Here is a 19768-nt window from a genome sequence, read left to right on the forward strand (position 1 = left end):
AATTGAACAACCACATAACCATGGCTGGTGTGCTGTAGTGATGCTATTACCTTTACTATAAATTCCAGTATTCCTTGGTTTCACTTGTTACTGACTCTCTTGGCTGGTGCTTCTATGCTTGCTTATAGATCACTGCACAATCACATAGCTAGAGATTTGGCTCAGTTTCCTGGAGCAGCTATGAATGCTTTTCCCTCTATTTTGCCATTACAGGAGCCTCCCAGAGATTACACTTGAAGTGGACAGGGCCAGATGCCCATACAAGCAAGGTGTACAAGGGAACTTCAAAAGGTACTAAACATCCTGTGTTAATCTCTCTCTGGTATTGCCCCAATGTCAAATTTCTCACAATAATTTCTTATTTCTTTAGGTAATCTTAAGGTTTGGCTAACAGGATGCTAATTTTTCTATGTGAGGGCTCTGAGTTAAGCAGTAGTGGTTATTTACCATTGATATGGGACAGTCTAACAATAATACAACAAAACAGTAAGCTTTGAAGAAGGGGAAGACATCAGATAAAGTGTGCCTAATCATGCACTTCTCAGGGTGGGTATTGAATTAGAGTATGGAAGATTGGGGAAGGGACAGAGGAAAGAGTCAGGAACATTTGGTTCTGAAAGGGAAGAATGAAGAGAATTGTGAACACAGAATCGTGAGCCATGTGCTAAGGAATTGGACTTCCAATTGCATCTTATAATATTTATGTATTTTTTTAAAAAACAGAGCCTCACTATGTCGTTCAGAGTGGCCTTGAACTCACTGTGTAACCCAAGCTGGCTGCACAGTCACAGTGATCTTCCTGCCCCAGCCTCCTGTGTGCAGGAGTTATAGGTGTGAGCCATCATGCCTGGCCATGTCTGTGATTTTGACAGCTACTTAATTCCCTGAAAATAAGCTTCCTTAATATTAAATGTGATGCAAAAATATCTAAAACTGTTTCTATTATTTAACAAGTTTCAGCAGAACTTGAAAAATAAGCCTAACATATTCTATACCTCATTATATGCATTAGTTATTCTTATAACAATAATTCGTTGCTTGTCAGCATTTCCTGACTATTTTAGCCTGCACTAGACTAATGTTTCGAATATGCAAAACCTGATCAACAAGCATCTATAAGTCCTTCATATGTATTTCATGCAAAAAATGGATAAAATGAGGTAGATAATAGAGAATGAATTAAATACATAGCAGCGAAAACTAGGTAGTAGGAAGGAAAAAAGCAAAATAGTGGAAGAGAAATAGTGACAGGGGAAAGAGTGCATATAAACTGTTGAATATTTTTCTCTTGTTGAGAAAGAATTTGAGGTGACATCTGAAAAAAAAAGCAAACAAGAGAAGTCACACGGTGTAACAGGCAGGACCAGCACATTTACTAAAGAGGCGATGTTTCTTCCAGTAAAGGTATTTGACAATTTTGTAGAAGATAAAGTGGCTGAGTGTGTTTCAAGTTGTTCCTGCATCTGCCAGTCTGTTCCCCTGAGCCTCAGGTTTGTTTTATGGCAGTATCATACAGTTTTTTAAAGTCAGAGTCACTTTTTAAAAGTAATTTTTATTGATATATTTTGAGCATATGTAATGATATCATTCATCATAGGGAATTTGTACCTGTACATGATACAACTTAATTTTTTACCATTCCCCTTTCCTCCTTTTAACCCCTCTTCTACTCATTTATAAATGCTTTATTTCTATTTTATCTTTCTATTCTAATCATTTTTTCTTTTCCCTCACTTTCATTGACTGTCCTCCCCATCATTCCTCCTGTTTTAGCTTTCTCTCCCTATTTCACAATATCTCTTATATATTTTGTTCTTTATTTACACTTTCAGTTTTTCACACCAGAAAAACAAGATATCATTTACACACATGTGTGTCCAGTTTATTACACTAATCAGTATGGACCCAAGGTGCATCCATTTAGCTAGAAATGTCTCAAATTTATCCTTTTTATGGCTCACTGGTACTCTATTGTATAAAAGACAATTTTTGTTGTCATTCATCAGTTGACTAGCATTTCTGCTGTTTTCAAGACTGAGCTACAACAAATTGTGCTACTATAAACATGGATGTGCACATATTTTTGGCCGGTTTATTTGTCATAGACAACTTTTTTCAGATTGAGATGAAGATTACTTATGCTAATTTTCTGAAGGGTTTTTGTCATGAATGGGTATAAGTCTTTGTCAATTGCTTGCTCAAGTGAAGTTCCCACAAGCAGCCCTATGCCTGTGCGTTTTTCATTTTTATCCTCAAGTCTCTTATTTCAGACCGATTTGGGCATCTGGATATAGGCCCTTTCCTTTGTTCCAGTTACTTGTGTTTTGAGTTTATTTTTTCAGAGTAACTCCTATACAGCTCCTCGTCTACTCAGCCATGCTGAATTTCCAAAAACATTATTTTTTATCTCTCTCCATTCCATCTACCTGGTCTTTGATAATGGGAAACATTTCATACAAAATCAGATTTTCAATTAAATTTTAAGCATTCACTTGCTCTCCTCACTCTTGATTTGCCTAAACTCTTTCCACTCCAATCCACCTGCACTACTTCACACTACTGCTCATTAATATCTGAAAAAATATAATTCATCTTGTCCCTGAATTCCAATGATAAATATATGTTTATGTAAATATGGTCTTAAATAAACAAATGAGTTGAATGAAATAATTAATTTGAACAATACATGTTTTCACATGTTTAATGCTGTACAGTCGGAGGCTACTAAGAAGAGGAACAGGATTGGGAGAGGAGGGAGGAGGAAAGGGGAGGAAGGGTAATGAGGCAGTGATCAGAGTACATTTAGGTGCATGTGTGAATATATCAGAACAAACACTATTTTATGTAATTGAAACACACTAATAAAATCTTCTTTAAAAACCTGATTATTGTGATATAACTTATTTGAGGTAGACAGCAATGTGTCTTACTTTTTCCATTTAAAATTAAGTTTATTGGTATAATTAACATAATGATCACATGCATCGTAAGGAAATTGTATCTGTCTACCACATATCTTGAATCCTTTTTGCTCCCTGATCCCTTCCCTCACTTCAGTCCCTCTTATCCTCCTTATTTAAGCAGTTTGCTTCCACTTTCCCTTTGTTTTATACTTTTTTCCCTTTTCCCATCTTACACGCGTCTTCCTCCCTAGTTCCTGTATCCTTCTGAACAATTTCTTTATATTTCGCAATATGTATTGTACATTTACATCCTTTTTTTTTTTACTGTTGGTTTCCAATTCCAGGGAGACAATGCAATATTTACTCATCAGTGCCCAATTTTTTCCACTTAAGAGTATGGTCTCAAGATGCATCCATTTACCTAGAAATGTCTCAAGTTTATCCTTCTTTAAGGCTGAGTAAGAATATAACTTAGACAGTAAATCAGGAAATCTTTTGAAAAATAAACTATTCCAATCGCTTTATAGCTTCTCACTTTTATTCATAATCACATGCAAGTTATAATTCCAAAAATAACTACAGCATGTGACTTCTCTGTCAACAAATTTAAATGTTTAGTTATATGCTCAAAATTTTAAATTAAAAATATATTTATGTTCCTAATGAATAGCATAGTCAAATTTCCAATTTTTAAATGAGTCTAGTGAAATAAAATCTTTACCTACTGGCTGAAAACTCAGTGATCTACCTGTACTACAAACATCAGTTTCAGGATGGTGAAAGTAATAAAGGATTGGTCATGTTCTGGGAATGGAAGTTCATCCAAGATCAGGCATTTTTTAATCTCAGTAACTGCATTGGCTTCATTTATAATGCATAGCCAGTTTATGATGTGATGCAACACTGCTTTTTGTGGGCAATTTAAAATATAGGGTGTTCAGACTTCCCAAATACAGGACCACCCAACTATATAAGCCAAATTCTAATGGACATGAAAAACCAAATACACAAGACCACAGCTTTAAAAGGAGACCTTAGTACCCCATTGCTGCAAAGAGATAAGTCAACGAGACAAAAAGTGAACAAAGAAATAACGAACTTACTCATACCTGTGAGCAAATCGACTTAGTATATATTTACAGAGTGTTCCACTCAACCACATCAGAATATACATTCTTCTCAGTGGTACTTGGGACATTCTTCAAAATAGACCATATATTAACACATAAAACATTCTTACATAAATGCAAAAGGACTGAAATTATTCCATGTATAGTATCTGACCATAGCACACTAAAATTGGAAATTAATGTCAAAAGAAATTTCAAAACCTGCATAAATACTTGGAAATTAAATAACAACCTTCTGAAGAACCAGTGGGTTACAAGTAAAGTTAAAGAAGAAATAAAGCAATAAGTACAATTCAATGAAAATGTGGATACAATAAGCCATTATCTGAACACAATTAAAGTGGTCCTAAGAGGGAAATATGCAGCAATAAATTGTCACGCCAAGAAAATGGAATGAGCACAAACAAACAACCTAATGCTACATCCTACACTTGTAGAAAAGGAAGAGCAAATCAAACCCAGGGCTCATAAAAGAGACGAAATTTTAAAGATCAGAGCAGAAATTAATGCAACTGAAAATAAAAAAATACAAAGAATTAATGAATCAAAAAGCTGCTTTATTCAGAGAATAAATAAAATTAATAAACCTCTAGCCAACCTTATCAAGAAAAAGAAACAAAAACCTCAAATTCATACAATAAGGACTTAAAAGAGAGAAATTACTACAGATCTCATGGAAATTCAGAAAAGTGCTTTATTCAGAGAATAAATAAAAGTGATAAACCACTAGTGAACCTTATCAAGAAAAAGAAGCAAAAACCTCAAATTCATACAATATGACTGAAAAGAAAGAAATTACTACAGGTCTCATGGAAATTCAAAGGATCATGAATACCTATTTGAAAATCTCTATTCACATAAGGTGGAAGACACAGAGAAAACTGATGATTTTCTAGAAACATATGCTCTACCAAGACTCAACCAAGAAGGTATAACAATAGCCCAATATCACAAATTGAAATTGAACATGATTTAAAAATTACCAACAGGGCCTGGGATTTAGCTCAGTGGCATAAGTGCATACCTTGCAATCACACATCCTGAGTTAGATCCAAGGTACAAAAAAAAAAAAAAAAAAACAAAAAACAAAAAAAAAAAAACAGTTACCAACAAAGAAAAGCCCAGGCCCTGATGGATTCATAGCTGAATTCTACAAGTAATTTAGAGAAGATTTGATGCCAGTAATCTTTGAATACTTCAATGAAAATGAAAGAGCAGTAATCTTCCCTAACTCATTTCTGGATGCAGATATCACTCTGGTACCTAAACCAGAGAAACACCCAACCAAAAAGGAGAACTATAGGCCAATCTCAATAATGAACATTGATGCAAAGATTCTCAACAAAATATTGGCAAATAGAATGCAGCAAATCATCAACATTATACATCACGACCAAGGAGGATTTATTCCAGGAATGCAGGGATGGTTTAATACACACAAATCAATAAATGTAATACACCACATCAACAAAACCAAAAACAAAATTCACATTATCATCTCATTAGATGCAGAAAAAGCTTTTGATAAAGTCCAACTGTTGTTCATGATAAAAACGCTGCAGAAACTTGGAATACCCGAGTTCTACTCAATCTCACAACGGCCATCTATGAATAACCAACAACCAACATCGTACTAAATGGACAAAAGCTGAAAGTTTTCACTCTAATATCAAGAACAAGGTAATGATGTCCATTATCACCACTTCTATTCAACATAGCTCTTGAAAGATTAACCACAGCAGTCAGACAAGACAGAGAAATAAAAGGAATAAAGAGAGGAAAGGAAGAAGTTAAATTATCACTATTAGCAAATGACATGATATTCTATATACTAGACCCAAAATTCTCCATTGAAAGACAACTAGAGGTAATAAACAAATGCACAAGTATAGCTGGATACAGAGGGAACACTTACAAATCAATAGCATTCATGTATACAAACAAAAAATTCACTCTGAGAGAAATTATGGAAATATCGCCTCTCACAATGACATCTAAAGCAATAAAATACTTAGGAATCAACCTAACTGAGATGTAAAAGACCCATATGCTGAAAATTATACTACTCTTAAAAAGGAGATTTAAGGGGATATTATAAAATGGAAGGATATTCTTAGCTCTTGGTTAGGAGGAATCAACTTTTTGGAAATGGCCATACTCTCAAAACTGGTATACAGATTTAATGCAATCTTAATCGAAATACCACTAACGTAAGTTAGAGATCTTGAAAAAATACTGCTAAAATTCATTTGGAAACAGAAACAAATTAGAATAGAAAAGGCTATTGTGGGCAACAAAGGCAAGGCAGGAGGCATCTCATTTCCTGACCTGAAACTATACTGTAAAGCTAGAGTGATAAAATCAGCATGGTACTGGCAAGGAAACTGACCTGAGGATCAATGGAACAGATGAAAGATGCAAACACGAGTGCAAAGACACATAAGCACTTTATATTTGACAAAGGGCTAAACGTTTTTACTGGAAAAAGGATAGCTCCTTTAATAAATGGTGTTGTAAAAATTGGCTTTCCACATGTCAAACACTGAAAACACACCCATGCCTATTGCCATGCACTAAACTAAAGTGAAAATAGAACAAAGATCTAAATATTAAAATTGAAACAGTAAATCTACTGGAAAAAAGTTAAATAAAAATCTTGGAGACATAGGGCAAGGCAGAGAATTCATGAACAAAATGCAAACAACATGGGAAATTCATCACAGAAACAACAACTGAGATCTAATATTATTAAAAAGTTTTTCTCTTCAAAAGAAATCACCAACAAAGTGAAAAGAAAACTCAAACAATGGGTATGAATTGTAGTCAGAAAAAGGACTCACATCCAGAACATATAAAGAATTCAAAAACATCAACTCCCCAAAATTCAAAGACACTCTCCAAAAATGGGCATCTGAGATGAACATAGAGTTCTCAGATGAAGATATACAAGTGGCAAATAAATACATGAAGAAATGGTCACCATCACTGGTCATTTGAGAAATGCAAATTAAAACAGTGTTGAGATTTCATCTCACCCTGGAAAGAATGGCTGCCATCAAGAAATAACAACTTTGGTGAGGCTGAGGGGAAGAGGGAACGCTGTTCCACCGTGGTGGGAGTGTAGACTGGTGCAACTACTATGGAAATCAGTATGGAGAACTCTCAGAGGACTATGATTAGAAGTCAATTCAACCTAGCTATTCACTTCCTGGGTATTTTCCCAGAAATTGAAAAGATCATGTCACAGTGATATATGTGCGCTCATGATTACAGCAGCACAATTTTAAGAGCTACTTGTTGGAAACAACCAAAATATCCATCAAGCACAGAGTGGGTGAAAAGGATGTGGTACTTATATATAATGGAGTATTACTCAGCTATAAAAAGAATGACCTTGAGGCTTTTATAGACTGAATGGAGGAAACTTGAGCTTATCCTCATAAGTGAAATAAATAAGACTCATATTTGCAAATGTCAAATTATTTCTCGTGTAAAATATAATAAAAAGTGAAAGAGTAATTGGATCCAAGTTGTATAAAAATTATTGTATAAATGAAAGTGAAGGAAAGTGGTCTAAAGGACATAATTGTATGCATGTTTAAGTGACCGTGTTACTAAGATTTTGTTGGATCATTGAACAGAATGGTTTACACTGTCAGTGGTTAAGTATCTATCCACATTTTGTGCTTTGATTTTGCAATTTGAACAACTGTTTCTAAGATGACAATAAGTAATGTATCAACTTGTGATTTCTTAGTGTTAATCTTTTTTGTAATTTTGTATTATTTCTACTCTTTTTTCGTTATTTTTTCTTTAAAATAAAAAATAAAATACGTGACCACATAGAAATAAGCAAAATTCATAACAGGTTGATACCAAAGGTTGGAGAAACTGAGTGATCTTGGTTTACTATTTTATATGGTTAAAAGTATTTCATGGATAATGTGTGCTTTGTCCATGCCAGTTATATCTCAAATGCATATCAAGATTTTCATAGTTATATTTACCTATTAAAATATTTATTTCAGACATAATTATGTCTTAGTTACTTTCTTGTTGCTGGCACAAAACAACTTGCTCCCACAAGGTGAAGGAGGAAAGACTTAATTTAGCACAAAGTCTGTAGAGCTTTGAGTGCATAGCTGGCTGATTCTGTGGCTGGGAAGCATGGTGGAGGGCCACAGCAGAAGAGAATCAGTCCATGGCAGGGAAGTCAGCAAAGTAGCAGCATCAAGCTTCTCCTTCCCTTTTATTCCATTCAGGCTACCATCACAGTGAGTGTTGCCCTGTCCTCCCCCACCCCACCCCCCCGTCCAGCATGGGCCTTTCCATTAGCCACACCCAGAGCTATGCTAAACCAAATCAGTGGACTAATTTAGCTATCGCACCCTTAATCCATATTCACACACTCCAGATTCATCCATCTTTGTAAATCCCCACCTATGAGCTCATGAGCCTTTTGGGGCACATCTAGATTCAAGCCATAACAGGTACAACAATGGTTTTTGTGGGCAATTTGAAATATATGGCCACATAAACATGAGAAAAGTTCAGGATATGTTGACATCAAGGATTGGGGAAACTTAGTAATGATCTTTATTATTTTACAAGATTAAAAAGCATTAGATGGATTATGTGCCCTTTTCCCATGCAACAGAATGTATATCAAGATTTTCATAGTCACATAAACGTATTAAGAATATTTACTCCAGGTTGCATTCTTTTGGCTATTGTGGAGTTCTAATCCACAGCCTTGTTTATGCTATATAAAGGATCTATGACTAATTGAAACACCAAGTCCAAGATTTTACTTTTCTTACTGCATTATCACATTAATTTTTTACAAAGTTGGATATACTTTATGGTGAAATAAAATTGTGTTTAACTGTGGTGGAATTTTGTTTTTCCTTAACAGCTGTGATGAGAATGTGTAGAAATCGTGTAAGACTCTTTTTCACTAAATTTTTAGTTTGCAAATGTAGATTAATGTCAGCATAAATATAATAGTGGAGTATGTTATCTGTTAATGCAAACAGCAGTTAAAATTAAAAAGCGATGCATGACTTAGAAGATTTATAACTGGAGGAAATAGGATTTGTATAGATTTCTATATATCTACAGGTTACCAATGAAGTTTACATTCCTATCAAATTAATGATTTAAGAAGAATTTATTTATTTAAGTATTTAAGTATTTAAGTAAGTATTTGGCAGCATTGTGCTAGAGAAACGTGCTTCTGTATTTTACTGGCACATACTGATCCAAAAGGCACTGAAAGTTGGAAGAAAGATAAACAAAGGCAAGTTTAGATAGCAAAGCTACACTTGAATCTAGAAACCAGAAAGAGAGAGACCATGAGATGGAAAAATGCTCAAGAAGAATGAGAGATTTTAAAATATCTTGAAATTCACCATCCAGAAAGACAATAATGTGATGGACCTGTGAAACTTCTCATATTTATCTTCATCTTCTAAGATGTACAAATATGATGATTTACAATCATGGACAAATTAAACATATTATATAAGCACATTGATCAATTTTTAATGTCCACATCTTGTAATCTGAACAACTACATGAAGATAACAATATGCAATAAATATGACTAGGAGTGAAAAGAAGGTCAATAAATGAGGAAGAATAATAATAAAGAAAATATAAATACAGCTGTAATGTGCTTTAAAATGATTTATACTTCCAAACCAGATGGACTATATGCAGGGGAATTTCAGACACAATAATGAAATTTTTTGGAAATCTGTGAGTGATTTTGATGGTATACAACTCTATTTCCAGCACTCAGGAAGGTGAGGCAGGAGAATTGCCATGATTTGAGACCTTGTCGCAAAAAACAAAACAAAACAACACAAAAAGTATAGTACGTTCAGAAATGAAACAGAAATTCTCAGTACAGAAATAGAAAACTAATATAAGGAAGAAGCAAATGTAGTACTCGAAAAAGAAAAAAAAATGTCAACTAGGAGTGTATTGATAGTGTAAATGGTAGTGTGCAAATTATGAACTTCAAAGAACATAATAAAAATACCCAGCCTTAGCAAAAGAGGGAATATAGATTTAAGAATACCAAACAATCTCAGTGACTTGTTTGTTTATAACAAATGGTATAACATGCTTCTTTTCAGAAACTAAAAGAGTAGAAGAAAATAGGCAAGACTGGAAGAAGAGTTGAAAAACAAGAATGGACTATCATATTGATATGCAGAAAATGTGCAAAAATTCAGTACAGCTTCATGATAAAACCATCACAAGTTAGGAATAGAAATGTCTCAGTGTGATAAAAGGCATGTACGATGAAACCAAAGATAGAGATAACATAATTGTTTTTCAGAAAAATGAAACACTTGATCCCACGATTTCTGCAATGAGAAAAAAAAATGGCTAATCTCATGATTGCTACACAAAACTTTTGTTTAAATTCTAGTTTACACACCTAAACAATGAAATTGTATTAATTGTATCTGTTACAGTTTGTGTCTGGGTGGTCACCCAAGCCTCATGCAGTCATGGAGGCAGGGGAATCCAGCATCTGTGAGTGGTTCATTGTCAACCACTGGGATTGGAGGTGTGAATGTGTATCAGCCCAGGAGCAGAGGCAGCGCACAATGTAAGGGAGAAAAGGGGCTCCTTTTCTCCCTCTTTTGCCTTTTTTGCTCTTGTGGCTTGCGGCTGGCATGAGTTGCTGCTCCTCACGCAGACCACCAGGCCTTGGGGCCAGCTGAGCATGGACTGAAACCTCCAAAAGCTGTAAGAAATAAATTTTTCCTTTCTTCATGGTGAGTGTAGTTTATTTTATCTGAACAAGAGTAAAGTAACTAAGACAGAATCTATATTGGAAAATGAATAAACTTATTTTTATTCTTAAACTGATCATTTATATACAAAAATCTAAAGAATACACTATAAATGTATAGAAACATCTAAGGAATATACTAAAATTGTAATTTAGTTTTTGAAGTAGGGTTTCACTACGCAGTTCAGGCTGGCCTTGAAGTCACTATGTAGCCCAGGCTGGGCTCAAACGCCCAGGGATCCTACTGCCATAGCTTCCTGAGTGCTGGGATTATAGGCATGAGCCACCAAACCCTGCTAAAATTTTTACAGTAAATCAAAGCCAAAAAGTTTGTATATGACATAAGGTAAACATAGAAAAATGTGTAGAATAGGCTTTTAATGAGCAATCTGAAAATGAAAAGAGAAAATCATCTCAAAATATAAAAATGCATCCAACACTATTTATGGAAAAAGCAAAACTTACATTCTGAAAAGTATGAAACACTGAAAGAAATTTAATCCCAAAATAACTCAAAAGATACCTCATATTCAAAAAATTTGGAGTTTTAATTTTGGTAAAATAACAATATTCCTCCCCTTTTCTGGCAGAAATAATATAATCCGTGTTGAAATCCCATACATTATTTGTTATTAATTTTCACTTGAAATGAGAGGACTGGAAGAGCTAAAACTATTCAAGGAAGACTGGAGCTGAAAGATTCCCATTGCCTGCTTTTAAAGGTTGCTTCAGCAATTAAAACAGTGTAGAACTAACAGAATCCAAGATCTATAATCGGATGCAACATAGCTGATATTCTGGAGATAAATTCATTTTGACATTAAATTCATTTTAAAAATGTATATTTGCAGCAAAACACTCATGACAAATTTGTCTTTTAACTGTTTTTAAATTTATAATTTGATGGTGTTAAAAACATTCCTGCTATGCAGCTAACACCAGATTCAATCTTCACAATTCCTTGTATCTTTCCACACTGAACCTTCATAACTATTAAATAGTAACCACCCATCTATCTCTTCCCCAGCCTCTAGAGCCACTGTTTCACTTTCTTGTCCTTTTAAACTTTGACCACTCTAGGTATCTTATATAATTGGAACCAAACAATGTCTGTGCTTTGTAAATATTTTCTTGCAGGTAGCAAAGCATCCTCAATTTTTATCTATGTTGTACCCTGTATAAGAACCGCCTGTATTTTTAAGCCCGATTAACATTTCACAGTGTATGATTAAAGAATATTCTATTAATGCTTATTAATGAATGATATTCCACTTGAAGAGAAAGTGGAATTCTATTCACCATCTTGGAAGTAGAGACTGGAACCTCCCCAGACAATGAACCTGTGTGTGTGTGTTCTTAAAATTTTCATCCTCTATAGAGATGAAATAACTTCTTTCTTCTTTATAAATTGGTAGGTGTGTGGTACTCTGTTACAGCAGAGAAAATATACAAAGACAAATGAACTTTGATTTTTCTTTCTCTTCTTAAATAATTTAAACTTCAATTGCATAAAATCAATGCATATGATGTGTGCCATGAAGACAGTATGATGTATAACACTCAGGAGCTGGATGGGAGCAAAGTTGTGTTACAGTAAGCAAATTATACCAGATGATATCCTGAAATCTCCGAAACATGAGAGAATTGTAAATGTTAAAATAAATTGCAAATAAAACATTTGGTATAAGTATACTCATGTTCTCTTCCCTTTCTTAAATGGAAATACATTTATTTGAGGAAAATTTATAATGATATGTAGTAGGCATTATAACATATGTGGACTAAATATACAGTTATATCTGCTCAATAAAAGGATGAAGAAATAGTGATAAAGTAGAAAGACCGTATACATATGTGAGAAAAACAAGCTTTACACTTAGGAAAATAGTAGAGGACAAATGAAGAATGGAAAAAAAACACGAACATTAAGAAAACCAAATGTGAAATAGGAGGCATAAATTTCACAATGTCCAAATTAACATTAAATGTGAGTGAATTATAATGCAATCAGAAAGCAAGCATTATTAATCTAAAGAAAAATAATGTGACTCAACACTATACTGTCTGACCACATCAAGTATTCAATACTGGATGAATAGAATTAAAAATGTGTCTATAAGCAATGCAACACTATCCAGCTTCTTAAATATAGTAAATTCTGTCATTAACAATGAGTCCAGAGAACATTACATTGCATAACCAGATTCATGAGACAAGCTTTCAAGATACAAACATTTTAAAAATAATAGGAGGAAATTCCATGACAAGAGCAATCACAAGAGATAGAGTAGCAATGCTAATATCATAAAATATTTTTTAAGACATGAAATTTTAGTAGGATAAAGGAAGACTTTTATAATTATGAAATTTTCAGTATGTCAAGAAGCTTCATTGATTGTAACTATAAGTGAGCCTAGAAATAAAGTCTCTGATTAGAGAAGAACAAAGATATTCTGAATTTAGATAGAAAAGAGAAAATTGAGTAATAATATTCAGAGATTTTTACACTCCATTTTCAATATTAAACACAACTGCAAAGAAGACCAAAATGCATATAGAAAACTGGAACATCAGTATGCACAAAAAATGTATTAGACATTTGTAGGACTTTTTACCTAACAATAGCAGGGTACACAAGCTTCTCAAGACCCCCACAAACTTCCTCCCAGAGAATCAGATTGTATGTTAGAGTATAACTTTCAATAAATGTGAAAGAAAGAAATCATGGAAAGTATAGTCTCTGATATGAGTGGATTGAAACGGGAACTTAAGGCGATTAGAGAATATCTGCGAAGAAAGACATGAAAGAATCACAGAGACCACTGAGTTCACTGCGTGAGACATCCTGTTGGTGGAGATCACATGTGTTATAAGGGAGGCTGGCTACTTGTAGAGAGGTGGGCACAAGTTGCAATTTATCTTGGGGTACAGTAAACCAAGCCAGATGACTGGGAGTGGACCTGAGTGGGAGGTGTAAAAAATAGTCAACTTCTAGATTTGAGGAATTAATTGAATTGATGGAATCATCTTACTCAAAAGAGAAAGAACACAGGTGAAGAAGAATATTGGAGTAGATAAGAATAATCAAGTACAAGTCTGAGATGGCTGTATAACATCCAAATGAGGCTCATAAGTAAAATAACAACTGGAAGATAATCTTAGAGTAACAGAAGTCATGGATACTATTCAAGGTCCTGCAGGGTAGAATCAATTAATAGAGATTGTTTTCTAACCCAGACAGATTGAATGAGACATTAGATTAATAGCATTTCTTCTTCTTCTCCAGAGGCCCCTCCTCATAAAAGTAGCTCCTGTAAGGTAGACCAGAGGGGTGTGGCCATGACCAGGCAGCATTATTCTTTCACTGCTGACTCAACCATAACATTGTGACATAGAGCTGTGCTGCCTGGTTACTGATATAAAACTGGAAAGAGAGAGGTCTCATCCTCATATCACAGCAGCCTGTGCCAGAGTCAGATGATGCTGGTCAGGCTCAAAAGTAGATAGACTCCCATAAGGGGTCTAAGGAAAGGCGAGGACGCTTATGGAACAGTATAGCGGCAGAGCCTCCCAACATCTTCACAGGAAACATGTCTGCAGAGCCACTAAATGAACAGGATGAAGATCATCAAACTAAACAGGTAACACCCAAAGAATTTCAAGAGGAGATAATTCGTGTCATCCAGACGTGTTTAAGGAATATAGCCGTTCAAATACAGAATCTAAATAGTTATGCTGACCACCTTTTTGCTCACCTGTCCAAAGAGGTTGATAATACCTCTTGGACATATATGGCTTTACATAAACGTGTAGTCCGATTAATGGGTGCTACCTACAAAGAACCACATTCACAAGTTTCAAAATCAAAGAAAGCTACAGAAGCTAGTCTTCCTATGGAGCAGGTATACTGCTCCCAGGCAGTAGCTGTTAAAATGTATAAAATATCTGATGCTCATGGGCAGATTTTACCTCTCAGTGTACTTACTCCTTATTCCCAAGATGATACCGGTTTAAATAATTTTTCTGATAGTTCATGCAGCTTTGAAAGTTGTAAGGAGAAGTTTACACATGAGAGTAAAGCACAAAAGCAAGAAATACTGAAGGGGCAGGATTGCCTGTATCATCCCAATGAACCAGAAAGTGTGCCTTTGTGTCAGTTGAGGCAAAATGATGTTTCAGTGGACTACAGCCAAGCTGATTGTGGAGACATCTCTCATTCCCTTGTGCATCAACCAGTGGAGTGTTCCTCATTTTCCACTCCCTCATTTACTGAAATAAGTGATATTTTAATGAGAGCTATAAGCAAAGTATTAGCCAATCCTCTGCATTCATCAAGCAGTAGAGCTGAAGACCTGGAAGACACTCGGAAATTTACCCATTATGGAGTTGGAATGGGAGAAAAATTGGAACCCCAACCTCCAATTCAGCATAAAAGAGAGGTTTTTGTGAGACCCACTGCACCACCCTCACCACCTCCATTACTTGTTGATTGTTTATCTCATCTAAGTGGGTCAAAGACGCCAAATACTCCTACAACCTTCCCTTCTCCAATTCTGTCTCCATCCTCTCTTTTGAGAACTCCCGCTGCGTCACATCCTCAATGCCTCCAGATTACTCCTGAGGCAGGGGTTCCAATCACTACACCTAAGGTAGACTCATCTTCACCTGTACCTGAACATTTTCAGTACTGTGAAATGGTTCCCCATAATCGAATTCCACCAGATGAAGAAATGACCCTATCTCCACTCAAGTCTCCTTTTCCAATAATCTCATATGGAATTAAAATGAAAGACACAGTTACAGATCAGGTTGGCCATACATCAACAGCTTCTTTAATTTTCCCATCAGAAAGTTCTTCATTTGCACAATCACCAAGGCATCGTGTTACAAAATTACCAAGATCTTCAGATCTACCAACAGCAAAATCTTCCACTTTAGCGCCCTCAAGATATCCAATTACAGCATCAAAACCATCAGCTGCACCCTTATCAGGCCATTCAACTCTAAAGTCATCACAGAGTTCAGCTCCACTGTCATCCTCAGGTCAGCAAGCATCAAGATTTTTAACTCAATCAGGAAAACTTGTAAGTACCCAGTCAACAAGGCATCCAGTTGCCCAGTGAAGAAGTCCAAGTGCACAGTTTGCAAGATCCTCAATTGCTCCATTAGAAAGATCTTCAGGTGAACAATCAACAAGGCACTTGGTTTCACCACAAACAAAGATCATCAAGTCTGAAGTCCACTCAATGTTTTACATTTCAGTCACTGTTTTCTTCTGCACCACCACGCCCATCATCTTGTTTTTCACATCCTCAAGGAATGTCACTGACCCCGTCTTCATAAGCTCCAGGTAGTTCTGGTATAAAGCTATCTTCGTCAATCCCACCATTATTCAGTAAAGCAAGGAGCTCTCTGGTGGAAGTAATAAGGAAAGATATTCTGCACCCAAAGTTGATGATCTCTGTACAAAACACCAAAATGCACAATGCAAAAATGAAGCAAGATCCATCCTAATCTGCCATAAAGAGATGGGATCCAATTCTCGTAAATCAGACACTGAGGTTGGTTGAGTGGCAGGAAATAAGCAGAAAAAAAAATAATTCCAAGTGAAGTAAAAGTAGCATTCAACTTTTTATTCCTTGATAAGTCATTATTTATGATTTCTATATATTCTTTAGAATAAGCTGATATCTGCTTATTTTCCAAGGGGATCTCATGCTACACAATTCATGTTAAATATTTTACATTTCTCTTAAAGAACAGAAATTATTCAACTAAACTAACATTTTAAGTGTTTATGTCATAAACGCCTAACTGTATTTTAAAACATAACTAATATTTAAATTTCAAGACTATCGAGTCGTCCTATTCTGTTTCATGTAAGATGTGATGCATATATTCAAACCTCCTGCCTCAATGACAAAAATATACATAGAAAGAACATGAAACCTGTCATTGTAACTATAAGGCAAGGCACAGGAACAATTTGCCTTTGGTGTTTTGTTTATCTTTTTTGCAAACAGGTCAATTTTATTTTCTTTTGCTGTTTACCAACAGTAGCATTTGTATTATGATAAGAATGGTTTTAACAATGATGATAATTGAACTGAAAATTAAAATTTGTGCATACCTCTTCAAATAAACCTTGATGAGTTGAAAATGTACACATTTTGGAATGACTAGGCTAATTAACATTTGTGTTACATCACAAATATCTATTTGTGGTGAATACCCTTAAAATTTACTGCAGTAGCAGTTTTCAAGAGTAAAATACATTGTCAAGTATAGTGGTAGTATTGTATGATAGAGTCCTTGAAATCATGCATACTATTTTACTGCAGTTGTATATCCTTTGACCAACAACTCATCAACCGAAACCTGCAATTCCATAGCCATCCTCCTGCACAATTTTTCTGTGAACCTGAAATGCTAAATTCTACATACAAATAAGATTATGCAGTATTTTCCTCTATGTGCCTGGCTGGGTTTACTTGATATAAGATGCTAAGTTTCATGAATGCTGTTACAGAAGACAAGGTTTGGTTCTCAAACTAAACCAGTGGTGCCTCAGTTATCAAACATTATTCTTTCCACGACTGGAATTGTAAACTAAACCGGAAGAAAACTGAATCAAAGTCTATGGTTTAATTCAATGTTGACCTTATGGAGACATTTAATTCAGTTCTGTTCCTATTTGGTTTATAATTGTAACTGAAGCGAGTAACTCATGAACCGTGATGCCATTGTATATATACGTATCATCATTCTTTATCAATGGAGTCAGTGACAGATGCTTAGGCACATTCTATAGTATCAATGATGCTGTAATAAACATCAATATGCATTTATGCCTTCTACATACATATTTTATTTCATATATATATATATATATATATATATATGTATACATATGTTTTATGTTATTTATAGTTATGGCCTGTATGACGCCCCAAAGCCCCTCCCCCCATGTCCCATGAATTCATAGGTGGGACTTTTCACAGCTGGCTGAACATAAGGTATATTATACTAGGATTAGGGTGTATGGTATGAAATTAGTCCACTGATTGAAATTAACACAGCTGTGGATGAGGATAATGAAAGTTACCCTGAGTGTGTGTGTCACCAATCAAAAGACTTATAACTTGGATGGAAGATCGAAGGAGAGAGGGCAGGCAGACCTGCTGCTGCTGGCTGCCTTCTGCTTGCTACACCATGGGCTGTTTCTCCTCTGTGATGCTGCTCTGCTCTGCTGCCCTACTTTGGAACTCGCCAACTATGGACTGAAACCTCTACAAACTGTGAGCTGAAATACATATCTCATACTTTCAGTGTTGGGTGTTTTGTCTCAGCAATGAGAAAAGTCACTAAGATTTATAGATCTATCTATCTATCTATCTATCTATCTATCTATCTATGTATAATCTATCTATCTGTCTATCTACCTGTCAGTCTATTTCAATTGCAGGATGATACAGTAGCTCTATTTTATTTTAGTTTTAAAATTTTTATTTTAAAAAAGATTAAGATAAAAGAGAACATAATAACAGAGGTTAGAATGGAACAATTTAAGCAACATGATATTTCACCACAAGGCAATCCGACAGAACACTAGCTACCATAGTGCTCTTTCCTTGAGATATTTGAGTATGTCTTGATATACTATAGTATCAAACATAACAAGACAGTGTAAAACCATTCAAAAGAATAAAAGTATTACAGGGTATTCAGAACCAACTAACAGAAAATGAACAATGGTTACTGTATTATCTCCTTTTCTATTAAAAATTTTGTTTATATTATCAAATATAATAAAAATCCGATATGATACAACATGATAAAACTGATGTAGACCGAAGAACATAAACTTGGTGGGACTTCAAAGCAACATGACATTAAATCATCACTAGCTATTATAATGTCTTGTTTTCTTCAAAATAGCTGTTCATACTATCACAGACAATAAAATCAATCAACCCAGATTAAAACCATTCCATTTAATGAATGAAAACAGTATAAGCATTCAAAGCAATGTAATGGGGAATCACGATTATCGCATACTTTTAAGTATTCTTACCAGATTTTACACTAGGGGAAACTATTTGGTGTTTATATATATTAGCTTGATTTATTTTGCTTATAAGTGTGGTCTCAAGCTGCATCCATTTATTTATAAATATCTCAGTGTGATCATTCTTTGCAACTGAGTAGTTCTCCATTGTATAAAAATACCATACCTTTTTTATCCATTCCTCAGTTGATGGACACGTAGGTTGTTTCCAAGATCTGGCTATTACAAATTATGCTCTGTAAACATGGGTGCACATGTATCACGGTGGTATGATGTGTTGAGTTCTTCTGGGAATATGCCTAGAAGTTAAATAGCTGGAACAAGTGGAACTTCCAATCCCAGCTTTCTCAGAAATCTCCAGACTGATCTCCACAATGGCTGCACCAGTCTACACTCCACCAACAGTGCAGGAGAGTTTCTTTTTCCCCACAGGCTCTCCAGCATTTGTTGTTGGTAGTTTTCTTGATCCTAGCCATTCTTTCAGGAGTGAGATGGAATCTCAATGTGGTTTTAATTTGCATTTCTCTAATGAGTAATGATAATGAACATTTTTTCATGCATTTATTTGCCATTTGTATTTCTTCATCTGAGAATTGTGTATTCATCTCAGATGCCCATTTTTGGATTGGGTCTTTGAATTTTGGGTGCTGATTTTTAAAAAAATTCTTTATATGTTTTAGACAGAAGTCCTTTGTCTGAGGGACAGTTCACTAAGATTTTTTCCCAGTTTGAGTGTTTTCAGTCGGCTACAGATTTCTTTTGACATGCACAAACTTTTTAATAAGATGTGATTGTTATTGTTTCTGGTATGTAGTTCCCATGCAGTTTGTTTCCTGTTCATGAATTCTCTACCTAT

The 19768-nt window shown here is 34.9% G+C and overlaps 1 protein-coding gene across 1 annotated transcript; it reads left to right on the forward strand.

The window, feature by feature from the left end:
• The first annotated feature begins 14316 nt into the window (after window positions 1-14316).
• LOC134475375 (actin-binding protein WASF1-like) lies at window positions 14317-16423 on the forward strand. Its single transcript, XM_063245647.1, has one exon. The coding sequence runs from the start codon at window positions 14435-14437 to the stop codon at window positions 15965-15967; it is 1533 nt and encodes a 510-aa protein (XP_063101717.1). The 5' UTR covers window positions 14317-14434; the 3' UTR covers window positions 15968-16423.
• The last annotated feature ends 3345 nt before the right edge of the window (window positions 16424-19768 follow it).

The sequence above is a fragment of the Cavia porcellus genome, unplaced genomic scaffold (genome assembly GCF_034190915.1).
Source record: "Cavia porcellus strain 051 isolate PalLab524CR breed Dunkin Hartley unplaced genomic scaffold, mCavPor4.1 scaffold_3, whole genome shotgun sequence".
Taxonomy (NCBI): Eukaryota; Metazoa; Chordata; class Mammalia; order Rodentia; family Caviidae; genus Cavia; species Cavia porcellus.

Excerpts from the sequence above, each read along its gene's own strand:
- LOC134475375 (XM_063245647.1), top strand. The coding sequence starts at position 14,435 with ATGTCTGCAGAGCCACTAAATGAACAGGATGAAGATCATCAAACTAAA.